General features: G+C 44.8%; 1 protein-coding gene across 1 annotated transcript; it reads left to right on the top strand.

Annotated features, from left to right (window-relative positions):
- The first annotated feature begins 3,424 nt into the window (after nucleotides 1-3,424).
- On the top strand, nucleotides 3,425-10,181 carry C4H6orf62 (chromosome 4 C6orf62 homolog). Its single transcript, XM_053246937.1, has 5 exons — nucleotides 3,425-5,586; nucleotides 6,206-6,382; nucleotides 7,394-7,519; nucleotides 8,114-8,248; nucleotides 8,906-10,181. The coding sequence occupies exons 1-5, from the start codon at nucleotides 5,458-5,460 to the stop codon at nucleotides 9,029-9,031; spliced, it is 693 nt and encodes a 230-aa protein (XP_053102912.1). The 5' UTR covers nucleotides 3,425-5,457; the 3' UTR covers nucleotides 9,032-10,181.
- The last annotated feature ends 562 nt before the right edge of the window (nucleotides 10,182-10,743 follow it).

Here is a 10,743-nt window from a genome sequence, read left to right as displayed (position 1 = left end):
AGAGAAGCGGCAGGTTGAGCGTCACGGGAGCTGAGAAGGCGATAAGCTCAGTTCGAGGAAAACGGAGGGAGTGGGCGTAGAGCAGGGAAAGAGCATAGGCTTTGCCAGGCTGGGCTGACTCGGAAGGGGGTCCGTGGACTGTAACAGCTGCCTAGCAGCAGCTGCTGAACTCGGACCGTCGAGAAAAAGGGGGAGGCGCCACCTTTTTCTTGATAGGCGTTCTTTGTGTCTTTAACAACTGTAAGACAAATTCAACAGGTGCAGCAGTATGCTGCCATGCAGTTGTGAAAGGCAAATGGCCCCTGCCAAGAAAAAGAAGACCAGGAGGTGGCAGCCCGAGAGAAAGAGGTGCAAAAGAGGTTCAGGAAGCCAATTACCACGAAACAATGCCTCTTGGCTCGGCAGCAGGTAGGTTTTCCAGTTGCACAGAACAAGCCAGGCATTAACCCAATTTTTCATAAGAGGATAGTTTTGGCAGAGCTCTGTGTAATTCAAAAGCTTACAACTCAGTCTTGTACAGGTTTCCTCAGAAGTAAATCCTGCTGTGTTAAGTGGGATCACACCACCGCCCCGCCTCCCACCCACAGGAAAGTGTGCATATTAGGATAGCAGCCTTAAAGGCTCACAGAACTTGAACAATTAAAACAAGCGGAGCCTTGCCTGTATTGCATTTGGAAGCATACAATGGAGTGAAAACTTCTTTCCCATCTTAAAAATCAATTGTTGAGTAAGTTATGGTATATACCAGGGTTTCTCAAGCTTGGGCCCCCAGATGTTGTTGGACTACAACTCCCAGAATCCCCAGCCACAAAGGCTATGTCTGGGGATTCTGGGAGTTGTAGTCCAGCAACATCTGGGGGCCCAAGCTTGAGAAACCCTGGTATATACAGCCATTATCCTTCCTTAGACAAGCTGCAAAAACAAAACCAGTGTGTGAATATGTGGGTGTCCCTCCATCAACTTCTCAATGCCTGCTCCAATATGAACCCAGGGCAGGGGCGTAGCAAGGTTGGAGTGGGCCCAGAGACAAGATTTTAAAATCCCCCCCCCCAAAGAAGCTCAGCTCATGAGGTAAAGAAATCTTAAATGAGGCTGAACAGTGGTAACAAAAAGCATAGTAAAATATATATCTATCATTATACTTAATTCTCTTAGCCCGCCACCAGCCATACGTAGGGATGTGGCAAGCCTATGTGTGCCAGCGAGGGAGGCACCTGATTGGCTGGGCGCCGGTTGGCTGCTGTTGGCAGCGAGGAGAGGCAGGCGAGGCGGCAATGGCCCGGCCACGTTGGGGCGGTGGCAGGCCCGGCCGCGGGGACAGAGAGATGGTGGCTGCAGTGGGGAGACGGCTGCTGGCCAGGCCGCGGGGGTGGGGAGATGGCGGCTGCAGCAGCAGACCCAGCCGCTGGGGCGGGGAGATGGCGGCTGCGGCAGTGGGGAGATGGCAGCTGCAGCAGTGGGCCCAGCCGTGGCGAGATGGCGGCTGCGGTGGCGGGCCCAGCCACGGCGGTGGGGAGATGGCGGGGTGGGCCGGCCACGGTGGGGAGGCAGCAGCAGCAGGCCAGCCACCAGGGTGAGGAGGCGGCAGGAGAAGGGGAGGGGCCGGGCCAGCATGAAAGCTGGCCAGAAACGGGGCGGTGGGGAGCGGGCTGGGTGGGCGTCAGAGACACCCAGGGGAAGAGGGTGCAGACGTTCTGCGCCGGGTCTGCTAGTATCTATATATCTATCTATAACCTATGTACCACAATAGAACATCATCCTAAATTATTTGCCCCCAGACAACTGTCTCCCCTTGCCCTGTTATAGTTATGCCCCTGACCCTGACTTTTTTGCTGCCTGTAGGCAAAAAGGATTTGCTATCCCGGCTCGAGGGCAAGTTATATCTGTTTTTTAAACTGTTTTCAACCATCGCTGTATGATGGGGATGGTAGCAGAAACAGGAGGCAGCTGGCGAGGGACGGGCACTTGCGGAGTGAGGGGAGACTGAGGCGGGAGAGGCAAAGACAAGAGCTCCTTCTTTAGGCCTGCCTGCTGCCCAAATGACAGGTTGGACCGTTTTCGACCCATTTGGGGGATTTCTGTGCATACGTGTGCGCAGAGAGCCCTGAAGTGGGCCAAAAATTGTCTGAAATGGGCCGTAAACGAAGTAGGCTGAAAATGGCCCAACCTGTCATTTGGGTAGCAGGCAGGCTCAGAGAAGGAGCTCTTGCCCCTGCCTCCCCCGCCTCGGTCTCCTCTCACCTTTGTAAATGCCTGCCCTCCATCTCCACTACCATCCCCACTATGCAGTGGTGGTTGACAGCAGTTAAAAAAAGATTTAAGTTGCCCCTGACCCCCTGAAAATTTGCCACCTCTCTGGAATTTGCCACCTTAGGCAAATGACTATCTTGCCTATGCTTTAATCCACCCCGTATGAACCAAATTAGGTACAGTTGTAGGGACACATTTTGACCCCTATGCTGGTCAATAAGCAAAATAAAGTATCTATCTATCTATCTATCTAGGGACACCCCAATGGCGTAGTTTGTGATGATCCATCCCATTCAAGATGATGGGTGCATGAATGTTTGAGGTGTAACTGGGCTAACTTACTGACCGCCTAATGGATTTGAACCAAATTTACTACAGCTGTAGGGACACCTAGGGATGGCTCAAGGGCACAGTTTGTAATGATGTCATCCACCCTGATTCAAAATGGTGGACACATGAACATCTGAGGTGCAAGTGGGCTAACTTGTGAACTGCCTAACTGATTTGGATCAAATTTGGTACAATTGTAGGGACACATAGAGACATCTCAAAGGCATAGTTTATCATGTCATCCACCCCAATTCAAAATATACACAGCGAGAAGGTTTGAGGCACAAGTGGGCTAACCTGCCTGACTGATTTGGACCAAATTTAGTCCAGGGATAGTGAAAGGAAAGTAGGCAGATTAGTTCTTACCAGAACTTCTTGTTAATCTTGAGCATGTGGACGGAGTGAATTCGCTATGATACCTTCATACTTTATTGCACAGTATGCAGTGAGGTGAAGCAGCAAGGGATTCTCTAAAGTACATGTTTACTCACGAGGAAATACACTGGAATCAAGTGGGTCTTATTGTCAGTCAAGATTGTGTGTGGGGTGGCTGAGGTTATCCACCGGTCCCTATGGAGAGTTAGCTGGGACTAACCCCATTGATTTCAATGGGCGCGCTTAACACTTCATAGGTTCGGGCGGTAAGCATGCAGTCTTAACGCGGCTCTCGGCCGGACAAAAGCTCCAGTGGACACAGTAGGAGCCCACAGGCCCCATGAAACCACTATGAAGCGCTTCTGGCTCGCCTTCCCAGTTCTTTCTCTCCCCCCCCCCTTCTCAGAGGCAGAGATGGTACAGTCGGCCACAGAGCGCCTGCGCGGTGGGTCACGGGTGGAGCCTGTCTCTGTGTGACTCAGGCAAGCAGGAGCAGCAGCAGCGCCGGCTGCCATTTTGAGGGGTTCTCGTTGTGGCTGCCGCTCCTACCGTGCTTCTCTCCGCGTCATCCGGTCCGAGAGACTCCTCCGCTCTTTCCGTCGCCTGAGAAGGGACAGGAGGGGGGCTCCGGTCGCTCTCTTGCCTCCTGCCCGTCGCTGTAGGAGCCTGTAGCGCAGGGATTGCCCGGCCCAGCCTCGCTTGTCCGCCGCCTCTCTTCCTCTTCGTCTTCCTCCTCCTCCTCCCGCCGCCGCCACCATTTGCCCTCCCCCGGCGGCTCCGGGGCGCCGAGCTTAGGCTATGGGGACCAGGCTGCTGGGGCTGAGCAGCGGCAGAGCAGGCGGCCCAGCCTTCGTGAACCGCCCAGCGGGGATGGGGGAGCTCGGCGGCTTCTTGGTGGCCTTATCTTGACATGGCTCTTGCCCGTGCTGCTAGCAGCGCCGCCGCCACCGCCGCCTCCACTGCTCCGCCCGCGCCCGCCGGCTGCGGGTAGCGAGCCAGCCCGCGCCACAGTCTCCGGTCCGGTCGGGTCTCTCTTGCCGCCCGAGCCTCCCGCTGGGGCCGAGAGGGGAACTGCTTATTTTCGGAGGGGAGGGGAGGCTGAAGAGGGGTGTGCGACCCAAAGCAACTAGAAGAGCTTGGCCAGACGACGACTGAAGGGGAAGGGCGGGTTGACAGTGACCTCTTGGCCCGCGCTCCCCTTTCCCTCCCCCCCCAAATTAAGTTAGGCAAGTTTGCAAAAGAAAGCGGGGGGGAGCTCTTCGCCCTTTGTGCAAACTATTTATCGGGTTGGGGTTTTTTTTGTTTGCACTAAAACTCCCTTGGCGACCCCCCCACCCTTTTTTTTAAAATCAGAAGCCCCGACTTGCTGGCCATGGATGCAAGAGTGAATTCCGGGCTCTGGACTGCGCGCTCCCCGCTGCGCTGAGCACAGGCCCGCCTCTTCCCCTTCAGCCTTGAGCAGGAAGCGAACAACCCCACGCCGAGGCCAGTCGCGTCAGCCATGCCCAGCCCCAATTAAACCGCGCTCCTTGCGGTGCCCAGCGGCGGAGGGAGGAGGATTTTCGCCCTAGCGGCGGGATAGGCGGAGGGAAGGGAGGCTGTTGGGGGATGTAGGTCTCTCCCTGCTAGGGGAGTCAAGAGATCGACTCTGGATTCGAAGCCTTAAGGCCAGATTCTATCCCTTAGCTTTCCTCCATCCTTTTATCAATGGCCATCATGATTCCTCTTCTCTCTAACAGACACAGCCTCAGGGCGACCTTGTGCCTGATGATGAGCAAGATGAAGTTAGAAATGACTCTGCTGTTTTCCAAACTCCTTGCTCCTCAGCGAACCAGCACCGTGTTGTCTGTGGTTGATGATTTTGTTGTTGGTAGGGAAACGTCTTACCTCCCAGGACACCCACTCCTCTTCTGCACTCCCGTCTTTGCTTTCTTCCAATAATAATTTCTAAAAACAAAGCCAGGCAGCATAGCAATAGCAGAAATCTTGAGAATAACCAGTCATGAATCTGGGTGGGCTGGAACACTGTCCTTAATTTCAGTTGTTGTTTGGGTTTGTTTTGTTTGTTTCAATTCTTGGTTGGGGCAAAACTAACAGCAACACCGCCCAAATGGATTGGGTCTGTGCCCATTATTGCTTTTTGTTATTCACACAAATTGTGATAAGATTTCTTTCCCATTCTTGCCCACTTATTCCTGTGCTTTAAACTCTGTATATCAGTGTATTTTCTTCAAATTTCTTTGGGGTTTTGATAATACTGCGCAAGCTCTCCTTGTCCAATGATGGTTGGACTACTACTTATTTTGTTTTATGACCCCTCTAATAAGACAGTCTCGTAAAACAATTGCCTGAGTGCATTTTTGGGTTATGCCCGTGTTTTATTGATTCAGTGGTATTAGCAGGAATAAAATGACTTGTTTCTGTTGTACTCGAGTCTTATGAAAAAAGGGCCCATAGTTTAGTGACAGTTTCCAAAGGCTTTAGTACCACCTGTATTACAAAATGGGGGACCCAAACTCCCGGAAGAAGCAAGCTCTGAACAGACTGCGTGCTCAGCTTAAAAAGAAAAAAGAATCTCTAGCTGACCAGTTTGATTTCAAGATGTATATTGCCTTTGTATTCAAAGACAAGGTAATTTCAATTCTAAATGTTTTAGACTAGCATATTAAGTTATTTTGAAACTAACTTAGAACTCTCAAAATGTGATCTGAGTCCAAATGTGAAGAGCTCAAGTGAAAATATTTGACTTTAGTTTGCTTTCTTGGCATCAAGTTTAGGCTGTAACAATTTGGTTTTATTTTTTAGTAATGATCATTCAAGTAATCTTATAACAGTCTCCTTATAACACTACTTTGAATGTTAACTATGCTGTTTTTAGACACTGGTGCATTGGGTACAGTAACAAAACTTTGCTCCAGGTTTTAAAATGAAGTTAAAAAGGGAGGATAAGAATCCATTTTAAATACTGTGGTTGAGCACACATTTGGGGACACGCAAAACTTAGTTTAGAGAGAGAAAGGGTACAATGTAGCCAAAGCTCATCTCCCATTTAAATCAAAAGGACAAATGTACGTATATGCTTATGTGTGCATATTTCCCATTTAAATCAACCAGACTTAAGAACTGAACTTTCACTACATTGCAGTCTCTCTAAACTGAGTTTTGTGTGCCTCTCATTTCTTAAAAGATTGAAGCTATTTAGAAATAAATGAAACACAACATGCTCACTTACTTTGCTTTCTTTGGTTAGAGGAAAAAGTCAGCACTCTTTGAAGTGTCTGAAGTGATACCAGTCATGACCAATAATTATGAAGAAAATATCCTGAAAGGTGTGCGGGATTCCAGTTATTCCTTGGAAAGTTCCATAGAGCTTCTACAAAAGGATGTCGTACAGCTGCATGCACCCCGCTATCAGTCTATGCGCAGGGTAAAACAACTTGTTCTTGTGTTAACCCTTTTGTTTGTTCTTTTGAAAAAGTATGAACTTTATCTCATGATTCCATTTGCATTTCTAGATCAGAAATCTAGATGTAGCGAACAGTGGGTTTCAAAGGACTGCTTTAGTTTGTGCCTATTGGCTTCTGTGTGCTTAGAGAACAGTTCTTCCTCTTTTTCTTTCAACAGGTTTTTCCACACACCATATCACAAACTGCTCCTGGAACTCCCCTCCGTTTAAAATGGGGCTCTAGAAACTGCTGAACTTTTGTAATCTGCATATAGAGAAGGAAATACAAACAAATTATCTATACTGGAATGTTTGATATGCATTCCCCTTTGCCTAATAGTTTTACTTATGTTGCCCCTTAAATGTTTCTCATCCCTCCCCCCCCCATACCTACTTTTAAAATAGTAGATTCAGCTTGTTAAAATGGAATGGGATCCAAGTGCATGTTCTGAAGGCATGTGATAGTCTCTTTGCTGAAGTTAAGCAAGTCTAGGTCTGGTCAGTGCTTGGACTGGTAGCCACCTTTGAATCCCATGTAAAATGAAAGAATATATAAAGGGAATAGTGATATAAATGAAATAAATGAACTTAAATATTAGCAGAAGGTGGAAAAGACATCATACAATAAAATGTGTAACTTATTTTTTTGTCCTCAAAATTAAATAAATATGGCCCAACAAAGTTATTTAACTACAAATATGTTAATTGTAGTAAACTATGCATTTGACCTGGATATCTTTGATAAAGCAGATCTCTACTAGGGACAATATCTTAGTTGAAGTAACTTCTTAAACTTAGAACGTTTACCTCCATGATAAGAGATAGTTAACTAGTAGCACCATACTCTGCCATAGTAGAAATGTAAATTAATAACTAGGTAGCAACTATGCAGGCTATGTTTCAGAGTTATGGCTATTACTGCACCAAACCAGTATGGATGTGTTGCACTAGACTGTTGCATATAAAATCACTGAATATTTTTCCTCCTTGCAGGATGTGATTGGCTGTACACAGGAGATGGACTTCATACTTTGGCCTCGGAATGATATTGAGAAGATAGTCTGTCTTCTTTTTTCTAGGTGGAAGGGATCTGATGATGAGCCCTTTAGGCCTGTTCAGGTATGATGTGTATTTCCGCGCAGTTTGCTGATAAAACTAAAGTAAGGCACCAACTCTTTTTAATAATAAAGCACCATCTTTTTTCTTATGTGGGTCATAAATCAAAGGCAAGATATTTTACATCTGGGTGACTTTCAGAGCCAGAAGCTACTTATGTATTTAATTGTAATAAATACTACTTTGTGACATAAATTAAATCTTATGTATCTGTTGTTCTCAATGTTCTTATCTTGTTTTTGAATAAATCTCTGATTTGAGTTAGCTTGTTTGTTGCTTCGTAAATTACCAGAGGTTTTTACCAGTAGTCAGTTGTATGGAATACTGCATCTAGAATATGCAATTGGTTTGCTAGTATAAATTTAAGCATGGAGTACTTCTGATAAATTTTTCTCCGAAAAGAGAGATGCTAATGTAATAAGCAATCGTATTAACATATTACTTTTCTTTAGTAGCTACAATTTAAAGCTATCTGTGTAAATCTTTACATTCTGAATCTTTACATTCTGTACCTTGAATGTATTAGTGAATATGAAAGATGCTTTAGTTTTGGATTCAAATTTCTTGTGCATCTTCTTTCAACTTTATTCCCCACAGGCCAGGTTTGAATTTCATCATGGTGACTATGAAAAACAGTTTCTGCATGTACTGAGCCGAAAGGACAAGACTGGAATTGTTATCAACAACCCTAACCAGTCAGTGTTTCTCTTCATTGACAGACAGCACTTGCAGGTAAAATCATCCCAGTGAACAGCTGGTCTTGTTATAGCGGTACTTCTGTTTGCCTGGTTTAACAGCTGTCTGCACAGCTTAAATGCAAGCAAGAGATACAACTAAAACTATTTGCCATGGTGGAATGCTGAAACAGTCTGGATCTTTGTTTCTTTTACTGACAATACCATGCAATATGCATGAAGCACTGTGTTATGAGACATGGTGATAAGTAGCATGCATTGTTTGGCTTTCTCTGCATTTTGAGTGCAGTGAAGAATTCAGAAGGGGTGTATTCTTGCTAGGATATGAAATTGAAAGTGGAGATTTGCATGTGTGCATCGGCAACATTTGTCACTTGGGGGTACAGGAATGTAATTGGGACTTATCTATATATTGAGAGAGAGAGAGAGCGCTTCTCTTCCAGGGAACACACTTGGCACCACCCTTGTGACTGAGAAAAACAAAGTTCAGAAGTTGGATCTCAAGTTCTAAATGCATCAAACCGAGTGCTAGAGTACAAAGTGATACATTCTTTTTATGATTTTCTGTTGGCATTACCCTTTAGTTGCATATTTTATTATTTCTGAAAATATGAGTTTGAGAGAAATTTGATAAGTTGGTCTACTATTTATAAAGCTCCTTGATTCTGAAATGGATTTATGTATTTCTTTCCAGACTCCAAAAAACAAAGCTACAATCTTCAAGTTATGCAGCATCTGCTTGTATCTGCCACAGGAGCAGCTCACCCACTGGGCGGTTGGTACCATAGAGGATCACCTCCGTCCTTACATGCCAGAATAGGGTACTGGCCAGCAAAATGGGGAAGATCACAGAATGCAGGAGTGCAGTTTTCACTTTTCTTGCCATTTATTCTTTCGGAATAGAAGAAAATGGACACATGTTCAGAACACTATCCATTGTGGAACTTGATCATCCTGGATTATTTTCTTTTCTCATTTGTATCTCAGAACTTAAATTTTTTTTAAAGATGTTTTCTGCATGGACCTTGTGAAAGAGAATGCTCTGCATATTTCTACATTGCATGAGCATCCTACCAAAATGTGAAATGAAGGGACTGTTATACACTGAAAGAAATGTATCTGAGAGCACCAAGTGATCATTTATGGTGGTGTTCCCATTTGTGCTGGTCATTCCCTCTAATATCAGTATTCATAGGGTGAGAAGTGAATGTAATGGTGTAAAAGCCTTAAAAGCTTTGCAGTTAACATGATTGTATCAGAGCTCTTGTCAGATTCATTCTGATGAATAAGTTTATGGCTGTTAAAAGTAGAAGGCTAAACATGGGAAAGAAATCTTTTAAGGAAAAAGCATCTCATTTGGATGGGCATTAATTGCCTTTTTTACTTTGCTTGGCCATGTTTGAGTTTACTGGCATTCTCATTTTTTGATCTCTTTCCCCAATTTGCTGTATAATTAAATGTAGAGTGTTCTGTTGAGTTGAATTACATTTTTATAGACCTGGAGTCTGAAGTAGCCTAAAGCAGCTAAATTTAAAATAGCAGCTGCAGAAACCATGTTGGCAGAGGATTATTTTCTTTCCTGAGAGTTGACTTGTAAACTTGCTGGTGAACTGTATAGGAAATACTGGTTTCCAAAACATTTCTTAAGGAAAACCCTCGGAGGTTCTTTGGGAGGGGGGAGGGGAGGAATAAGATATTCTAAAGCAGTTGTGGATTTAATTGTAAAATATTGTTTGGAGTGTCAAAGTTGGTTTTGACAGAACATATTTTGTTTAAGATTGTGCAATGAACATAAAGAAGACTACTGTATAGTTCTGGCAAAGAATGCTTTGCTTAAGGGTTGAGTAACTTTACTGAAGTAAATCTGTAAAAGCTTACTCCCTTTGGGTAAAACTAGTGCTTATCTGTTAAATTTGTATTTAGCTTTTGTTTGGAATTGGAAAAAATTGGAAATAAACAAATTAGGTGAATGGCTGTTATGTTCATTTATTCAATATCTCTCCCCACACACACACACACACACACCATACAGTAACTTACAGACTGAGAGTTTATGCAAAAGACAAGTGTTTTGGGATGGGTCCTGAGTCTTGGAGAACTGTACTGGATGCAGAAGTTAGGTTTTGCTATAGCATATGAAAATATAAAGTGAAGGCAACAACTCAAAGTAAAATGCATGTCATCAAAATACATATTTCTAGGAGACATGTTGTGCCTGAGGAATCTTAATACTTATGAAGAGGAAGCAAAAACTTTGTTTCAAATAACTTTTATAGGGAAATGTAAGACTTGTGGAATAATCCATAATGCATCTATTTCTCTAAGGCTCTGTTTTAATTGGGTCTAGCTTGAGAGAAGTAGCAATAATTGGGTGATCCATCCCATTTCCAGATCCTGGCAATTGGTTAGGAACACTCAACATACGAGGTCACATCTCTTGACAGCAATTGACGGTTTTCCCTTCTGGATTTGCCTATTCGCTTTATTGAGTCTATTCCTAACTTTCATTTTATTTCCTACATTTTAAATACG

Source organism: Hemicordylus capensis, chromosome 4, assembly GCF_027244095.1.
Source record: "Hemicordylus capensis ecotype Gifberg chromosome 4, rHemCap1.1.pri, whole genome shotgun sequence".
In the NCBI taxonomy this organism is placed as follows: Eukaryota; Metazoa; Chordata; class Lepidosauria; order Squamata; family Cordylidae; genus Hemicordylus; species Hemicordylus capensis.
This window is presented reverse-complemented; position numbering and strand designations above follow the sequence as displayed.

Coding starts and splice junctions, on each gene's coding strand:
- C4H6orf62 (XM_053246937.1), top strand. CDS start 5,458: ATGGGGGACCCAAACTCCCGGAAGAAGCAAGCTCTGAACAGACTGCGT. Junction 5,587..6,205: donor CCTTTGTATTCAAAGACAAG/GTAATTTCAATT, acceptor TTCTTTGGTTAG/AGGAAAAAGTCAGCACTCTT. Junction 7,520..8,113: donor AGCCCTTTAGGCCTGTTCAG/GTATGATGTGTA, acceptor TATTCCCCACAG/GCCAGGTTTGAATTTCATCA.